The following is a 20,411-nucleotide window of genomic DNA, read 5'->3' on the forward strand; positions in this document are numbered from 1 at the left end:
GGAGAATATATTTGTGAAGTATGTAATGTACCATGCTCGAAGTTCGTTTGCTTTTTGGAACATTGGATTGATCAAGACGCTGCTCACAGGAATGGTAGAGATCCCAATTCGGCCTAGTATGACAAGAGCATTTTAACGTTTAGAAACAATGAGTATAAGAAGTTTATAGGTGTTAAATAGCGACAATACACTGTCACTACCTTTAAAGACTGAGACTCTGACGTCACATAAGGCCAGTATAGGCTTATCATCTTGCAGCTTTTCGAGGAATGAACCGTCATTTTTAGCAAAATCTCCCCATAGAGTGATAGTTGTATGTTCCATGCTGAAATAAATGTTATAAGTGAATAGGTAATACATCATCTTACATGGTAGTATATGCATCATTGCAACTTACAGCTGATTTGTAACAACTATTTCTCGTCTTTTGGAATTAACATTTTGAATGAGGGGATTCACCGAAACTAAAACGCAAATCAAGTCTGGAAATAGATTATGTAAATTAGAGATTAGAATAACGTAATGGGGCATGAAAATAACAGCTTAGTATTGTGGATAGTTACCTAGAATAACACCATTAGGTAATTTATCAGCATGTTCCAATGATAAAAAGCCATCCGAGAATTTGTGAGTTGAAACTGCATGTTCAGTCTCTTGTATGATTGTATTATCTGTAAAGGCCAATTCAACTTCTTTGTGGACAGAAGAGTAGTTGGGATTGACACGATCTAAGCGCCCATTGGCGATGTAGTAACTCTTATTTGGCTTCAAAGAGTCCTTCCATGTCTCGATATGCTTATTAAATAGTGTTGCTTGAATCTGTGTCCCCTATTATTAAGCGGCGGAGGGATGGAATAAGTTCAAAAAAAATGAACCATAGTAAAATAAGGTAAGTAAAAATGTGAATGTTGTTACCTCTTCATCAACTAATATTATAGTTCGGAAAGTTCCTTCGTGCCTTGAATTCTTGTAAGGTATTATTGAACCCCTGCGAATAACTAAGACCCGCATCACCGAATCAACAGAGTTTTTTAGTATATTGTTTATTAATAAACTCTGTTTTGCTAGTTCCGTTTCAGCTGCCATTTCGATTGTATCCGGAAGAATGCAGGTACCTGGCAAAATGAGTGAAACAATGTTAACATTTGGCGTAATTGTGTATGGCGACGATTGATGAGGGCAGCGTCTGATAATAGTATGCAACTTTGGGTGAAAATTTCAGGCAATTAAGACGTTAGTAGTAAGTTGTAATGTGCGAGAAATATAAGGTTAGCACTAACATATATACGAACATATGTTCACAGTAATAAGATGTAAAGATGCCATTCCTAAGGTTTGAAGTATCCCAAATATAGGAATTTTATAGTTGCAATTGGCAGGGAATTATATATTATATATGTGTAAAATGCCATTCCTAAGGTTAATTAGAAATACCCCAAATATAGGACTTCTATAGTTGCAATTGGAAGGGAATTATAAATGTGCAGGCGAGGTAGTCGTATTGTTGCATCAAGGGGGAGGATCAAAGTGGATGAGTGGATTGTTCGTGTAGCCAGTATAATGTGTGGAATGTGTTTCACATTGTGTGTTTGCAATATGTGCAGGCGAGGTAATCGTATTGTTGCAGCAAGGGGGAGGATCAAAGTGAATGAGTGGATTGTTCTTGTAGTCATTATACAGGGTGGAATGTGTTTAAAATTGTGTGCTTGCAGAATGGCGTGAGTATATATATGGTGCCAAGGAGTCCTATCCCTGAAAGTGTAAATTATTAACGGGATAACTTAGAAAAGGGATTCACTTACAACTTGTCTAAAAGCAGGGCAGAAAGGCAGATGATGCGTTTGTAAGTTTGCTGCGTGAAGAAAAAACAAATTAAAATTTGAAGGAAACTGATAGATGCATTAAGGTAGTATTGAGAAGGAGAGGATGTGTTGATTCAAACCTGTGAGTTAAGCGTAATATACGTTCAATGGGTAGAAGTAATTGAGTTCATGAGTTATATATTGTGCGAAGCGATGGATTGCGATTGTTTGATAATTCTGGGTGGACGTGTTTGTTTGGTTTGAAATTGGTGGCATTTCAGAATGGTTGTGTGGTGTACGAAGGGCCATGTTAAAAGTTCAACAGGGGGAAGTGGCGGTTTATGCGATACGGTGCATATAGTGCGGGTGGTGTAGGATAGAATAGGGGTTATTTAGTAATTTAACTTTAAGTTAGGAGGGTTATTTAGTAATTTACCATTAAGTTAGGAGTTGGTGCTTTTAAGGTAACTAGATCAGTGCAGCCCGTGCTATGCACGGGCCCAACAAATTGGTTAATGAATTTTTTTGATACATTTTACTTGAGAAAAATTCAATTATTATGAGATATTTAAAATAAATTATTTGTATTACAAAATTGTAAGGAATGCAAATTTAAATTTATAAATATACTACAAAATTGCCTCTTAGGTACCCTTTGTTGTTTGTGTGAAAGTTTAAGTAAAATAAGAAACTAAAAATTCTTGCAACATTTGATAAGAAAAAGTAAACAAACAATATAGGTTGTTGACACAACTCTATCTTCATTTCAATTGTAGCGTCTTATTCAAACTGGGCAACATGAATAAATGTATTAATGATCACCTAATTAAGCTACCAAAAATGTTGATAAACAGATCAACACACAATCTCTAGAAAACATATCTAGGTTTCATCACCACTTGTATTTTCAGGAAAATAATTAATCAAATAATATGCTCATAATACATTTCAATCTAAATTTATTAAAACTTGTCAACCGAAAAAAGAAAACAGGGATAAAGACAACACTGTTAATTCAGTACCAAGCCACTTGAAACTTTATTTCACATCATCACTAAATAATATCATCAAAAAAGATTCTTATATATATATAAATGAAATTGACAGGTTTGATACGTATAGTATTTTTTAAGCAACTGTCATATAGCATGAAGCTACTGGTTCACAAAATTTCAGTACCATGACAATTTGCAGCTTTTTTGTACTCTTCATGAGTTAATCTAAAAGTACGTGTATTTTGCACTTCCAATTTGATTTAGTATTGTCCTTAAAATTTAAAAGGATCTTAGTACTTGCTCCTTAGGTTCATAAGATCAATAGTAGTGAGAACATCCAAGTATATTAATCTAATGCAAGGTGTCATACACTAAAAAAAAAAAAACAAAAGGAAGAAAAAACTCCGATACACATCTTAAATCTAAGCTTTTAATGTAGAAACATTATAACAAAAAAGATTGAACTGAAGAGCAGATGAAGGTTCAGATAACGAAAAGACAATCATAATCACGGTAGAAAATATAATGTGAATAGATTATTATTGTTAAAAAAAGTAAAGAAAAGAATAGTCGTTAGGGTCCTCTTTAAATAAAACTACAAATAACAGAAACACTTGTTCCTACAACTAATTTTGTCAAGGTATCCGCAACAAAATCATGAAAGCATATAAGATTATTGATTAAAACTATACTTGTTGTCTCAAAAAAGTAATAAAAGAACTATACAAATATCTAATATTGGAAAATCTACACAAAGTTCATCAAAGAACTTCAATAACTAAATAACAAGATCAGAAGGTGATGAATTTGGCCATGAGGAAGGAGAGCATCCATAGTATGATCAAATTCATAATTAAAATGCAATCTCTTGGACGGAGCTCTGAAATTTTCAAATTTAATGTGGTATTAATAAGAGGAAGAGCTCCCAAATGATGCAAAGATAAAATGTTCCAAGGAAAAAATAAATAAAAACCTAAAATATAAATCTGAAAATACAATAGGCATGAAAGTTTAGACAGTCTGCAAACTATATATTAGTTTGACCAATCACAATATGACACTTTAGATCAAATCTATTTTGTTGAAATCATAAGAAGAGATATTAAGCCTACTTTTATTCAATGTATTTTTATTGTCAAATATCTCTCTGTGTTCTTGTCCATTCATAGTTTTTTTATAGAAAAGAAAAATATCAACTTAATTGATGTTGTATAACTGATCTTCGGAAAAAATCCTCATAACTTAAGTCGAAAAGAAAAGCTTTTCCATCAAATCCAATCACAAAGAATGTATCGCAATTACATGTAGTAGCAAGACTGATGGGTCAATTAAAGTGAAGACTCTAGATTAATCAATTCCTAAATGAAGTACATTCAATTGGGTTAAAGATTATGCATCACTGCCTTATGCAGCTAATCCATTAGGAAATGTTGATACTTTATGCAGTTTTTTCAATGATAAATTTCCTTCCTGATTTTTGTAATATAAAAATACATTATACGTATTTCAGTAAGTTTAGCTATAATAGAAGAAATGAAGATGAATAATCATATAATTCATTCAATAGATATAAATCTGCTCTAAGTTACCATTGATCTCTATTGTACAACCTTAAATTCATGAAAATACCCTTAAAAATAACCACAACTGTAAAATCTAAGTAAAAGAACAAAACATAAAAAAGTTTAAATGAAAAAAGTGATGATATAAGTTTAAATGTTAACCTTATTCTTTGTTAAGCTTCAACATTGTTCAGTCAATTTTTTCTCCTGCACATATACAAATTATCATTTGACATATAAAAAGTGCAAAGCTAAGTTTGCGACTCAAGAGTTGTGAAAAAATGCACAATACATCTGTTGAGAATTATTGTTTGTACTTTTAGTTCAAATTGTGTATCTGATTACTCTGATGGGCCAAATGTTTTATATTTCTAGGAGCTCCCTTATAGATGCTCCTAGAAAATGTTACTTGGTGGTGATGCAAAGGAGAAGCATGTTGTAAGCACAGACCCGACATAATGAATCTTGATTAAGGAAGATCTCTATGTGCCAAAAGATCTCTATGTGCCAAAAACAATAGCATAACGAAACTCATACCATTTAGAAAAGCATAATGGTACTTAAGCACTTTATGCTGAGGAATAAAAAATTCATGTAGCAGATTGTTTTAGAAAGAAAGAAAAGGAATTCATGTTTGCCACTTTACTCTTATAAATGTAACATCTAGATGAGGAGTAAGAACATCTCAACTCTCATCTTTTTTTCTTGAAACTGATAATGTTACATCTCAACTCTTGTCTAAAACAAAAATGTAAGTCATCTATAGCTTGTCCAATCACTAACAATATATATTAACTATCTTATCCATCCTAAAATACATTTGTGTACATCTAATATATAATCTCATCAAAAGTCACTCTCTTACATTTAAAACTTTGAATGTTAAATATATATGTACCTTTTGATGTTTAAACTCAACACCTTCCACCAACTCCAAAGGTAAAAGGAGGATTCTCTTAGTATTCACATTCACAACACAATGAGTGTTAGAACTTGTACCATGACATAGCCGAAGTACAAAATATATTGCATGTATAAAGAAAAAAAATAGAATAGAAATGTATGATGCAGCATGGTTGATTTAGGCATATGGGATATTCAGTAGTAGTAAATTCCTTCAATAACAACTTTCAAGCAACAATCTTCTCCATTTTACCATTTTAATTATAGAAATCAGGTCCATAGAGTTAAGGGTAAAAACAAAAAATTTAAAAAGAAGTTCAGCAACATTAACTCCTTTAGTTTCTACCACTACCTGCCTGTACATGACATATATAAGCTTAGCTTTTTCTTTTTTCGGCTTCGTGGTGGTTCAGAAAAGAGTAGAAATACTATCAGTTACTTGTTTAACTTAAATAAATAATATTTGTTCAACTAAACTCATAGAGAGTTGCAGAAAGGATGAGAAGAATTTCTTACCGAGTTACTTTGAATTGCATCGTCGAACAGGTTCTTCCAACTGCATTTGCAGTATGGCTGACCGCAGTTCTTCGAAAGATGTTCAACTGATCATTTTGTGGGAGAAACATTTAAAAAATTGGTATGCATCTATAGATATTGCTGCTCATAGATAATGGCATTACCATATTGCCTTGAGAAATGGTGCTTTCCTATTGAAAATTTCCTGAAAAAAGAGCAATATTTCTGAGAAACTCTTAGAAATTAATTTACATGCTATAAGTTCTTCAGTAATGAAGATGAAGTTTGACAGCTAGCTATACTCAAGAATTTCTTAGCCGTTTTGTTCTACTAATTATTTGAGCCTAATATCAAGAAAAATGAATCATGAAAACTATAAATTTTTACACATAGAAAAAACAAATAAGATCAACTAACAACATGATTAAAACGGGACAGTGAAATGTGTTAAATGAAAAAAAAAAGAAGCAAAAACTTAGTCTACATCATTAATTCAGTCTAATGATACTTATTTTTCTTGTTGGTACAAAACAAACAGGAAATTTATTAAAACCCGCATAAATAACAAATGAAACTAACACTATGATTAAAATGAGGCAGTGAAATGTGTTAAATGAAAAGAAAGCACAAACTGAGTCTAGATCGTTAATTCATAGTCTTATGGTACTTCTTTTTCTTGCTGGTACAAAACAAGCAGTGAATTTATCAAAACCTGCATAAATAACATATGAAACTAACACATTATGACAGTGAAATGTGTTAAATGAAACGAAAGCAAAAACTTAGTCTAGATTGTTAATTCACAGTTTTATGATACTTATTATTCCTCCTGGTACAAAACAGACAGAGAATTTATCAAAACCTACATAAATAATACTCTATGAAATTAACAATATCATTAAAACATGGTAGTGAAATGTGTTAAATTAAAAGAAAGCAAAAACTCAGTCTAGATCATTAATTCACAGTTTTATAATATTTATTTTTCTTGCTGGTACAAAACAGACAGTGAATTTATCAAAACCTACATAAATAACATATGAAAGTCAGTAAGCAACTTTTAGTTATATATTTTTTTTCAAATGGATCTTTCAGTTATAGTAAAAGTTTCATCTTTATCTTTGATTATGAGCCATGACAAGACCAATATTTTTTATACATGAATTATGAATGCTCAACATAGAAAAGCTAAGCACCGTTGCATTCTTAAAAAAAAACACTATCAAACTACTATTAGGTGCATCTAATATAAAATAAAATTCCTCAAATTTATTCATAGCTAAATAAGTATACCTTAGTAAGTAAATCAATATCAACTAAATCGAGAAGGTGCGTGTTTTGATCACGCACATACCGAATAGAAATTCACATACCGAATAGAAAAGGTTTTGGTGGAAAACTTCAAAATCCTCCATTATTGATAACCGTTCGAGTCTCCATTAATGAGATTCTTTAACTATAGGTTATTTCAGAGCTCAAAAATGATAAAAGATAATCGATTGGGTGTTTATGATTATAGTTAAATCCACAACACTGACTGATTCGAAAGAACAATGAAGGGAACTTCAATCTGGGTTAAAAATTCGAAAAAAAACACTCCATTAATGGGCAATGAGCCAATGACTCAAGTATGAAATGTTTTGCTGATAAACTCAATTGGGTGTTTAAAGTATCGTTTCTTTGTAAAAAAATCTCCTGAAGAATGATCGAGAAGATGAAAAAGAAAAGAAAAAAAAAATGGTCCAGAAGCATGTATGTTTAATTTACCCTTGCATAATATGTATAATTACAGGTTTGCCATTGGTCGTCCTTGGCTTCATGTTTCTATATAATAGAAATATAGATATAGATATATATGATATATGATTTAAAATCAGTAAATTATTAAGGATAAAATAAAGAACAATACTCGAACGAGGACAAATTGCAACCAAAGTGAAATTTGGGGATCAATCTGGCAATTTACTCTCCTGCTCCAATAACCTCAAGCTGGATCCTTGCAACAAATTCGGGTCCAACACACACTCCGACGGAAGATCGTCCTTTACCTTCACGCCAAGTCCCATTTCACAAAACGCTATCACTCAACCATGGCGGCAATCGCCGAATCATCGGAAGCAAATGTAAACTCACCGTCGCTGTCGTTACCACCAGAAAGAGTTAATCACGAAGACAAGTCAAATTCCTTGGGAGAGGCTGTCCCATGGATCGACAACGCAGTGCAACAGGCGCAGCTTGCCCGGAAGACCGCAGAAGACACCTTCGAGAATGCAATTGTGGTGACCAAATCTCGTCTCAATCGGATTTTAACCACCTCCTCTGCGCACTTCAATCAAACACTTGTAAGTTCCATTATTATTGCTTTATATGTATGCTTTATGCCTTCTTCATGTCACGTTAGAAATTATATGACTTCCCAATGCAAGTGTTTATTGTATGTCTTTGCTTCCAAATTAGCAGTTTGACCCCGTAGCTCCATATCAACTTAATTACAAGTACAATTCGTTTCATTGCTGCAACTTTCAATTCAAATGCTTTAAGCTACATTGGGAGATTCATTTTCCATGGTTTGTTCGATATGATAATTGTACTGGGTAGGATAATATTTATATTCACAACAATCTCTACGTTTTGATTGAAGTAAGTGATAAGTAAAGATGTATGATGTTTGTAAGTGAGGGTAGATTTGCTTATCAGAAGGAAGCATTAGCTCCTCTTTGGTGGCTATATTTTCCTTGGAGAAAATATATTCAACACTCAAAAGTAAATAACTGGAAATTTGTTGCACAAGTTACCAAAACACAACTATCTCAGTCCAATTCTTGAAATTGGACAACCATAGAAGTGCATCTATTTTTGATGAATTAAAACCTGAGAACTGGAGCACTGTTGCTGAGATTATTGAAGTTTGTCCTATTTATAAATTATAGGAATTAATAATATTAAACTACCACATCTTAGTTTGTCAATGTCCAACACCACTATCCCCCTTTGGCTCACATCTAATGAAAGAAACAGAAAAATGTCTCAAAATAGAGAGAGATGTAGAAATCGTTAAAAGATTCCTTTTATTTCACTTGCGTTTTAGGCGTAAAGAGAGAAAAATGTGTTATTTGGATTGTTGGCAGATTGAGATGATTGTGGATGGCTAGGGTTGAATTGTATAGACAGCTTATACAGTACTTTGAGCACTGACTTGGTTAATAATTTCGGTTCATGGAAAAATAATGAGGCTTTTGAGGAAACCAAAACTGCAATGATATATTTTTCGTTATTCAACAATTACTGAGTTTGTTAGGTTGTTTTTAGTTCTTGATACTCTCTACGGTATTATGGATTTTGGGAGGAATCAAGCCTCATCTGCTTTGGATGTCGGATGACATGCTGCACGATGAATGAGAAGATTATACTATCCCTATCATCTTTGCTTTTGTTTCCCTTCTATCAGATCTCTTCCCACCATGGTGGAGTATTTGGCTTGTATTGCATAAAAATTGGAGCAGATGATGCATGATACAACCCTATTGTGTGTTTCCGAGACCTATTCCTCTTAGGAAAACCCCTTACTTATGCTAACCTCAAATAAGATGGTTTCTTTTAAGTAATGATTACGTGTTTTTCTTTTGGTCATTGCATAAGTTACTTAAATTTGGGCATGCTGGTTGCAGGATACCTTGCAAGATTTGAAGTCTGAATATAGTGTATATGAGGACTTGGCTTTTGGGAAGATCAAAGGTTAGTTCTTACCATTCATCCAATTGTTATGTTGTGTTTTAATTTCTCTCCATAGCCTTAGCTTTGATCAATGGAGAATATGTTGCAGAGGGTCTTCTCCTTGCTGCTTCACACCCCCTAGCAACTACTGGAGCAGTTCTTGGTGTTGGAGTCCTGGGTCTGAAACGTAAGTCTACTCAAGTCTTTAGGTGCTGAATGATAATTCTGGGATGGACACATGTGGTTTGACATAGTCAAAGTGTTATCTACTTAATTCTCATTCCCTTTGGGTCCCACACGATAAGGGACTCAAAGGGTGTTTGATTGTGCATTTGGCTCATTTTAGCCTAGCTTTAGTTGTCTATTATCATCTTGCTTGGATTGGACTTTTCTTACTTGAGTATCATAGGTATGTATACAATATATCATTACATAATTTAATTAACCTCCCTTGTACTTTGTTAAAACTAGAGAGACCTCTTATTTGTTTATGATGACATGCTGCAGCATTGGGCTTCAAATAGTTGGTACAAAAGTCTGCCCTTTTGTCATAAGGTTTGTTCTTTGATGTGCCAAAGTTGCTGATGTATCAGGTCTTCTATTGGCAGTTGAGGTTTATTGTAACAATTTCATTTGGAACGACGTGTCAAAAAATAAGGAGAACTTGCAAAAAATTGTGTTTTCTTGATGTCTACCTTGTGCCCTATATTTTTATTTAGTTGTCACATTTTATAGCATGGGCAGATCAGCAAGAAGTGTCAAGCTAATCATCTTGTTAATACTTGGCCTTCTTTGTGGAAACTGAGGCAAGGTAAATGCAATTATTGGAAAAACTTAACTTAGATCTATGTTATTATGCAGACTAAAAGAGAGGTTAGAGATCTAAGCTATTATGAAATAACTAAAAAGGAGGTCAATGTAATGTATCCTTCAAAATTTTGTACATAAGCCTCATGTGTGTCCAACCTGTTTGGTCCTTCGTCTTCCTGTTTGCCTGAGTGATCCTTACTCTTGCAGGGCCAAGGCGTTTTTTGTACTACAGTGCTATGCGGCTATTTGTGCGTGAAGAGGTAACTACCAGTGCTTCATGTTGTTCTCCACAGGAGTATATCTGAAATTCATTTAGGATCTTAGATTCATTATATGCTTAGGAACCAGCGATAAAAGAGGACAAATTGCTTATTCTATTTATGTCAAGTGTGAGATATTTGATGTGGCTTATGTTTACCAATTCTCAAATATTTGATGTCGCTAGTGTAATGCTGGAAATAATTGTTCATGGGTATACTGTCTGATTAGAATAGCTTGAGTTCTTTTGACAAATTACCAGTAGCTGGTTGTATTGTTACAAATTGGAGGACCTTAGATTCATTATATGCTTAGGAACCAATGATAAAAGTGGACAAATTGCTTAATTCTTTATATCTCCTGTGAAATTTTTTGATTTGGCTTGTAACACTTGAAATCATTGTTCATGGGTATACTGTCTGGTTAGAGTAGCTTGAGTTCTTGTGGCAATTACCAGTAGCAGGTTATTTTGTTACAAAATTTATCACATTAATAATGAATTTCTAATTTTTTATCATGGGAGCAGGCCTTGCTTTCTAGGGCAGATGCAAAAGTCAAAGAATTACAGAAGTCAATTGACCTTCTGAAGGCTGAAAGTGCGAAATTGGAGGTATGACCTTTTCTTTTCCCTGATTTAAAGTTATGATTCGTTTTTTTTTTTGGACGGATCCATTTTAACTGGTGCTGGGGGAACAAATGTTTGTCAAGCTGTAAAAGTTAGTGATGATTGCCTATTTGATTAGTTCAATAAAAACTACATTACTTTGTAGACAAATCAATTCATGAAGTGAAGTGAATCTTACTCTTAGCTTATCATTGCAGAATCAAGCGATACAAGCTGAAGGAGAGATGATACGAGGAAGGACAAAACTCAGGTTTGCATTTCCAGCTGCCTTGTTGTGTATACTTCATGACTAATTTTTCTTAACATGATGGATTTTCTGTTCAATCTTAATGCTTTATACAGGCAAGCAGGCAAACAAATCCGTAGTGTCATACAGTCAGCATATAAGATAGAAAGGCAAGCTACAGGTTTGCAATCAACTCTCTGTTTATCCTTGTTCAAGGAAGTCCATAATCCTCACTTGTCATATGGATGAGTCATAGCTTAGCAAATCAAATATTTTTTATAAGTGATTTATTAGGTAGGAGCTTCTCTGATTAATATATGTTTTCTCTAGGTCTTCAAGATGTTCTTAAAGAGTTTCCCCGAAGAGAAGTTTCACTCTTCCGGTCACAAGTAAGTTCCCTACACTGCTCTTTTCTAAATATCAAATAGGCTCGTCTACTATTTCCTTAAGACCTTAAATTTGCTATGAAAAAATAAGAGATGAAAACATATTTGCACTTGTTGAACTATGAATTTGAGATTTGGCCTTACAAGAAAATTAAAATGGGAAAGCATGACTGATTGAGCCAGTTAGTTGACTGCTTCCTCATATGACTTTGCATTGTAAATCCTACTTCCTTGCAATGTAAATTTGGGAGGAGACACGGGTTACAAGAAATTGGGAATTTAATCTTTGCATCCTCGAAAGCCAACTCCACTTTAGTTTTTTTTTTTCCTTTTGATATTATAATCACCTCCTGCCCATTCCTCTTATATAAATATGCTTATTGTTTATTAAACAATGTTGCAATATGTAGTAACTTTTAAGAATTGAAATCAAACATAATATAATGCCTGTACTATCTTAATCTGACTTTGTTTTGACTGCTTTGCATATTTAACACATATGAACCACCTTTTTTTTTGGTAACTAAGAACTTTTCCATTACCTAAATGAGAATTGCAGTGCTGAAAAACAACCTTACAACCATACATAGAGCCCCAGTGATTAAGGTTACAACCAAAAACTTCTAGACATCGGACCTATTTGTTAACTAGGATAGAAGTTCAAAGTTTGCAATTTCCTAGCTACCCTGGATTTCAAGTTCCCTCGAAAGTAAACTTTCTGAACTATCATCTTCACAATCACTTCAACTGTCCATGATTTGCGTTGAAATATACGGTTGTTCCTCTCTTGCCACATGTAATACACACCAGCAGCCAAGCACATTCTATAAATTTCAGATTGAGAGTAAAGAGAAATTCTGGAATGCACACTTTGGTACGTTTTGAGATGTGGCATGACTAACAAATAATTTCTCTTTCATCTCACAGAACTCTGTTGCACTTCAAAAATATTACTTTACAATTATTTGAACAAATATTCCTGTATGAACTTCTGCCGAAATAATATTAGAAAAACTTACTACAAAAATTACCGAAATTGCTCCTGACTAGTGATGATAATACTTTGACCATATGGTATCAGGTATGACATTAGGCATATTTCACTTATCTGATATGTGGTGGGGTTAAATTGTAATGAAGTTCAACTGATTAAGATTCAAATGATGTATTTTTAAGTGTTAGTTTTTAGAATCCAAAACGAGGGCTTCAATTTGGATATTTGCTCCTTCAGTTAAATGATCCAAATCATTAACATGCTATGGGAATGCTGTGATGTTATGGTGTATGTGGCAAAGTTCGATTATATCAACTTTTACTTTTTTTCTTTTTAGAATAAATAAGTGGAAATTATCCATTTCCCACTTATATATTCTAAAAAGAAAAAAGTAAAAGTTGATATAATCAGACTTTGGCCACATACACCATGGTTTTTTGCCTTGCATCTTCTTGATGCCTTCTAATGAAATCTCCTTCATCAAAAAAAAAAAAAAAGTGGAAATTATACCATCTTCTCTTGATGACATTGATTTCTGTCATCAGGTTTCCAACCTTGCTTCAGAGGCAAAAAAGGAAAGGAATGTTCTCACCAAGGAAGTTACAAAGATAAGCAATTATGGCATATCCATCTGACTGAACTGCACTCTTGTTTTATATGATCCAACACATGGTGGACGTCAGGCGCCAAATTCTGTTTCTCTGTCTCCCTTCACTTTGCTTCCTTTTCATTTAAGAAAGAGCATTCAGGAAGCTCCGGTTCTGGTCATTTTATAGTTCAGTTATCAACTCTGACTTCGCTGCACAGCCTTGAGAATCAGGGATTCTGCTTGTTTTTTTCTTTCTATTCTGAATAATTGATGATTTGAGTAGAAGTTTTGGGGCATGGGGTTTTTAATGACTAGAGATCGCTGTTGCTGGAATCTAACCCTTGCTTTGTACAACTTCAGACACTAATTTACAAGCAAAAACAGAAAAACCTTTTGTCATGACTATCATATTCCTGCTCTGTGCCATTAAATTCTAGCAGTTGGCCAATTTGAGCTACTAGTTATGCTGTTTGTACTAAGCAAACTGATGAGCCATAGTTGGCCAATTCAAAGTTAATAAGAGAAGTAACATTGTAGTGTTTTTTGATGGTTCATGTGCACCAATTGTTTAGCCCCGACAAGAAGAATGAAAGTGAAGTTAATAGTAGATGAGATATTTCCGTGAAAATAACGATTCAGATATCCAGGTTCGGCCTGTTAGAAAATCTGATGATCATAATACTATGAGAATAAGTAATTAATGTTAAAAGTAAAACATGAAAAAATATTCTATTATGCTAAAAGTGACAGTACATGTGAAAGATGTATTTTTAGTACAGTGAAATTGGTTTCAAGAACATTTGTGTCCCGACTTTTACTTTTAACTCGAAATATGTCATTATTGTCCTTTACTCTTTTATCAAGATATGATAGTTTAATTAAGTACTGTAATAGAGCTATTTTCATGGCCATACAGGCCCTCAGAATATCTGCATTTTTACAGAACAGAACTATATGGTTAAACTTTTTGCACATTAGAGAAGAACAGTTGTCCGTAATTGGAAGTGAACTAGCTTAGAAACAGAGTAGCAAAGTAATGCAAAATGAAGCTTCAATAATTGGACTACAACTCCAGCCATGGCAACTTTTTTTTTTTTTTGGTTTCCCATCCGGTGTCCGGAGCTCACATTGGAGCTCCGACTAAATCTGGATCGCGCACTGCACTGCACGCCCATTCGGAGGTAGCGCTCCCAACAAAATTTTCTCCATACCCAGGGCTTGAACCCGAGACCTCTTGTTAAGGGTAAAACACTTCAATCAGTGCACTATAACCCATGTTGGTAACCATGACAACTTATTATTGCAATTCATCGAGTAAGTAACACTAGACAACATCCACAACTTTGTTTGGGAAAATGAGTTTCTCAATACCAAAAATCTATCGAAAATAATATTTCTACTATAAAATTTTGTACAACTCACCCTCTCGATACTTCATTTATAAAATTATATTGAATATGTTATTATGATTAGTTGTGACACACAAACAAATATATTTGTACTCATTTTATTAGTATAGGGATACATTGAATCTGCTGACTTGATAAGCGTAAGTTTGATTATATTCAGTCGATAGCCATGTGATTACTGTTTAATCCAACGTGACGTAAAATGTAAAATATTTTGAAGCCTATACGAGTCACGTGCAATGCCTAGCCCACCTCCCATCACGCAACCCCAATCGGCAGTTGCGAAATTCAATTAAAATGCGTTGCTCAAATTTCCAAAAATTACACCAACACAATAATAATAGTACTACTCCATAAAGATTATTCTGAAATTCTATTTTCTCAAGAAAATCCCACGAAATTAAAAAAACTAAACAAAGAAAAAAAGAACGTTTCAGATTGTAAAATTAGCATGATGATAATAATTTTTTAAAAAAGGAGTCCACGGTTAGCTCGGCGGTGAAGACACGTGTCTCTTCTCTCATTATATGACGTCAGCAGACCCGAAAGTGATGTCCGTACATTCCTTCCTCCGTCGACGGCAGCATTTGTTGTTGTTGCTGCGGTTGATGGATCGCTTCCTTCTGTCTACGGAGCTCCATAACTTTCCGGTGAGAATTTGAATGCTGTGTTAACACAAAAGTTGGGCTAGCTGCGGGTCGGTATTCCGGAACTAGCCGGCCCGATTTGTACCTAACTCCACAGGCATTGCAGAGTGTTTTTGGGCCTAGAGGCCCAGTTCTCCACTGCGGCGTCTTCTCCGAAGCGCAGTGTGTGCATCTCCGTGGCACATCTTCATCCATTGAAGACGACCTTTCTCTGGTATATACTGAACTCTCCTTGTTCTTCATAGAAGTAGTAGCGTTAGTGTTTTGGAGTGACGATGTCCAGCTTGAAGTAGAGCGAGAACGTTTGCTTCTTGACCTTCCGTGAAACGACGCAGTATTGGAACTGATATTCATCGTTCCGGTTACGGAATTAGCCGGAAAATTACTAAATGAATCTTCTACAAAGTTCGATAACCATTCCAACTCCGCTACATCATCACTCTGCAACGAAAAAAAAAATAGTACTAATTAAAAACAGCTATAATTTCTGAATAATTGATGTAAACTAGTCCGTGTTGATGAGAATTCTTACGGGAACGCAGAGGTTATCGGTGAAATCGTCGGAAGAATTAGGAAGAAGAGCATCGTAATAATTGGCGGCTCCGGCGGCGGAGGAGTTGTGTGAGTGAGGTTGATGGTGGTGGTTAGAGTCAGTGTTGGAGGAGTTGTTATTAATGGAGAAAATTTCGTCGTTAGAGAAATCGAGAAGATCATCGATACGAAACAAGTCAGGTGCAGAGTGCACGCCGTAGACATCCATTATTGTAGTAGAGCTAGAGCTATATAAGAGAAAATTAGAGAAGACGAAAAAGTGTCGACTCTCTGGAGTTTCTCTCTCTAATAAGAGAAGGTTTTAGAGAGAGAAATAGAGTGTTGAGAGTGAGGGGAGAGAGGTGAGAAGTGTGATAGTAATAGATATAAAGGAGTAGAGTGCAAGTGAAGGTTGGCAAGAGGGGAGACAAAACAACGTGAAGAGAAAATCACCAGTTTTCCTCGTGATATTAGGTCACAACTTTACTTAATTTCATTTTAAAATTAGTGTTAACCCTCCATTAACTACTTCTTAGAACAATCCATCGACGATTTTATAGTCTTTATATTTTTAGAAAGACTATGGGAGAGAGTTCTAAATAATTCTATCAAGTCAAGCAACAAATAGAGAATATCTTTCTTAGCGTGCTATAAAACTAGAGGAAACAAGAGTCAGATCAAAGCCATTTCATCAGTTACATTTTTAGTTCGGGTGGTAATCATATTTCACCTCCAATTTTAAAGTTAAGATTTAGGATTGCATACTATTCTGTGTGAAAGAAAACAGAATTTATGAAAAATAGCACCATCAGTATTTGTTGCACCTATCTCGTACATGAGCCCACTTTGGTCGTTCAACAAGGCTTTACCAATTTTTCTTTGGAACTAGCTAGACTCTATGATTGTTGATAATATGCTGATTAACAAGGATACAAAAAATCTTAAACTCAAGCAAATCATTACCAGTTTTAGTAAATGAATTGTCATAGTAGGAAAAAGGATGCACAAATGTGTTCATGGCGTAATCATTTAATTAGTACGGTATAATTTGAGGAGCATTGTATTAATCACAAATTGAGATGAGTTAGATTGATATTTTATTTTAAAACATCATTTATTTTGAAACGAAGAGACTAACTAATGAACAAATGAAGTTCTTAAACCTTTTATAGATTTATTCTAGCTGTTACATTGCAAACTATATGGGAAGTTTCTTAATCACTAAAAATGACGACGTAACTTTCGAGATTCTATGACTTAGAAATTATGGAGAAATTTCCTTCAAACGTACTATTCTGGAATGATTTTACAACTACTTTTAACCCAGAATGTTTAGAGTTTTAACTTTAATTTTGATGATCATCCAATTAAGAATAATTCTCTAAGATGTATATAATTAAAAGTCACTTGATTATTGATATTTTATTCACAAAATTACTCAACCAATTAGGTGCATATGGCTCAAGAAAAGGCGTTACTTGTAATATTCACCCGCGAATGTTTGATTCAAACTAACCTTCTCTAAAATATTGCAAAAAGTTATCCTTTTTTGTAATTTTTTTAATCTTGTCTTTTTCGGAAAACAAAGAGAATATGTGTCTACCAACAACAAAAACAAGAAAATGGAGTAAATAATTTTTCATTAATTTTGCTCATATAAAATTTTTATTCAATATTAAATTTATAAGAAATAAAAGCCTATCCATTTTAATTATTTTATTGACCTATTCTACTGGCATGATCCAATAAAAAAACCATATATGTCAAATATATATCCTTTTATTTCATTTTTAGAGCTCAGATATAAAATCTCGAATTAAAAAATAGAGGAATTTCGATCAGTTTTTGCTCTAAAGAGTTGAAAAATAAATAATTTAATCTTTCCGTAAAAAGGAAAATAAAGTTTAACTTATGTATGGAGAAATATCAGATTAGTTATTAATCAATTGAATAAGAACTATTAATAGAAATTGACTAAAATAAAGTGATTAACAATTTTTGTATCTCAAAAAGTTAGAAGAATACTTTATAAAAATATATTAATAATTTAATATCTTCACTAAAATTTAATTTTAGATCACTAAGAGCCGCATCTGACTACCATTCGTCCGTGAGAAGGTTGAATCGAAAAATAAATAAAAGGGAAAAAGGATAAATATACCCCTGAACTATCATAAATGGTATGTAAATACCTTCGTCATATTTTTAGGAAATTGGTGCCTTTGCCGTCCCAAAACTAAAGCATATATGCCCTTCAACGGAAGACTAAATAGGGACACGTGACGCAATCTTATCCGTCGATAAATGTCGGATCGGTGGATAGGATTATGACACGTGTATGTCCGTTAGTATAAAGGGTATATATGCTCTAGTTTTTGGATGGCAGAAGCACCAATGTCCCAAAAATATAACGGAGGATGTTTGCATACCATTTACGATAGTTCAATGATATATTTGTCCTTTTTCCCTAAATAAAATGTATACATGAGTGCATGGTTGCTTTCATGTGCAATTTGATGAGACGATTGTGGTCCTCCCGTGCTAGTGAGTAGTGACCACTGCACTTTCTTCAGATACGGACATAATACCTTTTTCTTCTTTCCTATTTTCACTATTAATTATTTCCTCAATTCTTATCCACAATCCTTTCTCACTAATGTTTTTACCTCTCCAATTATAAAGTTTTTGTAGCTATATATTGAGTAATAATGTCAAAAAATAAAATAAATCCTAACATATTTTCCTCCCTCTTGATCACACACATAGTTGAACATGAAACATTGAATCAAATTAACTTCAATTTGATTCCTAACGTGAATGTAACTCTTCAATTATACAGTGAATTTGTATTGGGCAAAAAAGTCAAAAAAATTAAACAAAATTCTAACATTTTTTCCTCTCTTGATCATAGTACAAATAGTTGAACAGGAGACATGAAATCTAATTAACTTCAATTCGACTTCTTAACATGAATCTAACTCACAAATTAAACTAAAGCATTGCTTGGCCAAAAGTTTTTCTTTTTGTAAAGATGGATCTTGGGCTCTGCAGGATTTTCCAAGTCCATATAAGGAGAGATCAAATTCTCATCCCTTTTCCTTCTTAACACTCCCCTGCACGCCCCGACTAATATGGAGGCACAACATCAGTGAACGAAAAATTGGGATAAGCCTAGCTCTGATACAATATAAAAATGGATCTTGGATTTAACTCAACCTCAAAAGTTAGCTTGGAATGATTTTCCAAATCCATATAAGGAGACCAAATTTCCATCCCTTTTCCTATGTGAGAATTCTTAACACTTTTTTTGGTTCTTACTTCGAAATTTGACTAATTTAGATTTGCATCGGATAGGAACCATTCAAGGATCATGTTTTTCACCAAAAAATTTTCCATATAAAAAATTCGAAATCAAAAACTCTTATCACAGAAGGGGCAGAAGTTTTTTCATTTTTCTCACATTTATTACTTAAGCACTTGTTATGTTAATTTTAGATGCTTGCTTACTTAGCAGTTATTTTTTTTCCCCAAACATTTGTGGTTCTTTTTCTGGGGATTCCTTTGGAGTGTAGTTATGAGCAGAGGAATCATCAATAATTTAGTTCCATGGGTATCATTTCCTTTTCTTTATTGTACTAAAATTTTGTATTCAATTCCTATCACTTTGGTATATAGAATAGTAATAAATAATTTAAAGAAAAGAAGATCTGGAAAATAAATAAATTAATAAATTAAAAAGAGTAACACAGTTGCAGAAAGCACACTGGTTTGCCTCCTTTGTCATGTGACCATTTAATCAAATCACATGACCAATCAATTATAGTATACATATACTTACTACTAATAAATAAATAATCAATCCAGAGAAAAATTATTTTTTTCCTTTTATTTGCCCCTTGTCGGTGCTCACTCTTCTTCTCCTTAAATTTATTGAATACGTAAAATAAAATCTTATTTATTTTGAATATATTGATTTAAATTCTAAATTCACCACCAGCTCCCGTTTGCATGTATCTGCCTACATTGGCTAGTGGTGCAAGGTATCTGCCTACATTGGCTGCTTAGGGATGGCAAAGGGGCGGGGCGGATTGAAGTGGGTTTTTTAAAAATTAATGCGGGACGGGGCGGGTTGAAGTGGGTTTTTTTAAAATTAAAAGTGATAGGAAATAAATTCTTTAAAGTACTAAAATAGTCAAGATAGTAAATAAAAATGACTCAATAAAAAATAATACAATTTCTTACATGTTTCCCAATTGACCTCTAAAAAATAAAATTTTAAGTCACTATCCTACTAATTACTAAATTAATACAACTTAATGAAAAAATGAATTTATTTTTGGGAATTTTATTTTTAGTATCAAACTTATCTAGAAAAAAATATTTTAAAAAATTATGCAGGGCGTGTTGAAAATAAAAAAAAATTATTATGCAGGGTAAATTAAAA

General features: G+C 33.4%; 2 protein-coding genes across 2 annotated transcripts; one reads left to right on the forward strand and one right to left on the reverse strand.

The window, feature by feature from the left end:
- The first annotated feature begins 7,740 nt into the window (after positions 1 to 7,740).
- LOC125845321 (RGS1-HXK1-interacting protein 1) lies at positions 7,741 to 13,927 on the forward strand. Its single transcript, XM_049524810.1, has 9 exons — positions 7,741 to 8,120; positions 9,447 to 9,513; positions 9,602 to 9,679; positions 10,510 to 10,562; positions 11,087 to 11,170; positions 11,383 to 11,435; positions 11,528 to 11,592; positions 11,742 to 11,800; positions 13,337 to 13,927. Exons 1-9 carry the CDS (start codon positions 7,869 to 7,871, stop codon positions 13,424 to 13,426), a joined length of 801 nt encoding a protein of 266 aa, XP_049380767.1. The 5' UTR covers positions 7,741 to 7,868; the 3' UTR covers positions 13,427 to 13,927.
- A 1,159-nt stretch (positions 13,928 to 15,086) lies between these two features.
- On the reverse strand, positions 15,087 to 16,315 carry LOC125845340 (GATA transcription factor 4). Its single transcript, XM_049524832.1, has 2 exons — positions 15,969 to 16,315; positions 15,087 to 15,877 (listed from the first exon to the last, which is right to left on the reverse strand). Exons 1-2 carry the CDS (start codon positions 16,194 to 16,196, stop codon positions 15,323 to 15,325), a joined length of 783 nt encoding a protein of 260 aa, XP_049380789.1. The 5' UTR covers positions 16,197 to 16,315; the 3' UTR covers positions 15,087 to 15,322.
- Positions 16,316 to 20,411: the final 4,096 nt, after the last annotated feature.

The sequence above is a fragment of the Solanum stenotomum genome, chromosome 1, assembly GCF_019186545.1.
Source record: "Solanum stenotomum isolate F172 chromosome 1, ASM1918654v1, whole genome shotgun sequence".
Lineage (NCBI taxonomy): Eukaryota > Viridiplantae > Streptophyta > Magnoliopsida > Solanales > Solanaceae > Solanum > Solanum stenotomum.

What these genes read in the sequence shown, in the direction of transcription:
- LOC125845321 (XM_049524810.1), top strand. Translation starts at nt 7,869, where the DNA reads ATGGCGGCAATCGCCGAATCATCGGAAGCAAATGTAAACTCACCGTCG. An exon ending in CGCACTTCAATCAAACACTT is followed by an intron (nt 8,121 to 9,446) that starts GTAAGTTCCATT and finishes TGCTGGTTGCAG; the next exon opens with GATACCTTGCAAGATTTGAA. An exon ending in GGCTTTTGGGAAGATCAAAG is followed by an intron (nt 9,514 to 9,601) that starts GTTAGTTCTTAC and finishes AATATGTTGCAG; the next exon opens with AGGGTCTTCTCCTTGCTGCT.
- LOC125845340 (XM_049524832.1), bottom strand. Translation starts at nt 16,196, where the DNA reads ATGGATGTCTACGGCGTGCACTCTGCACCTGACTTGTTTCGTATCGAT. An exon ending in CCGATAACCTCTGCGTTCCC is followed by an intron (nt 15,878 to 15,968) that starts GTAAGAATTCTC and finishes TTTTCGTTGCAG; the next exon opens with AGTGATGATGTAGCGGAGTT.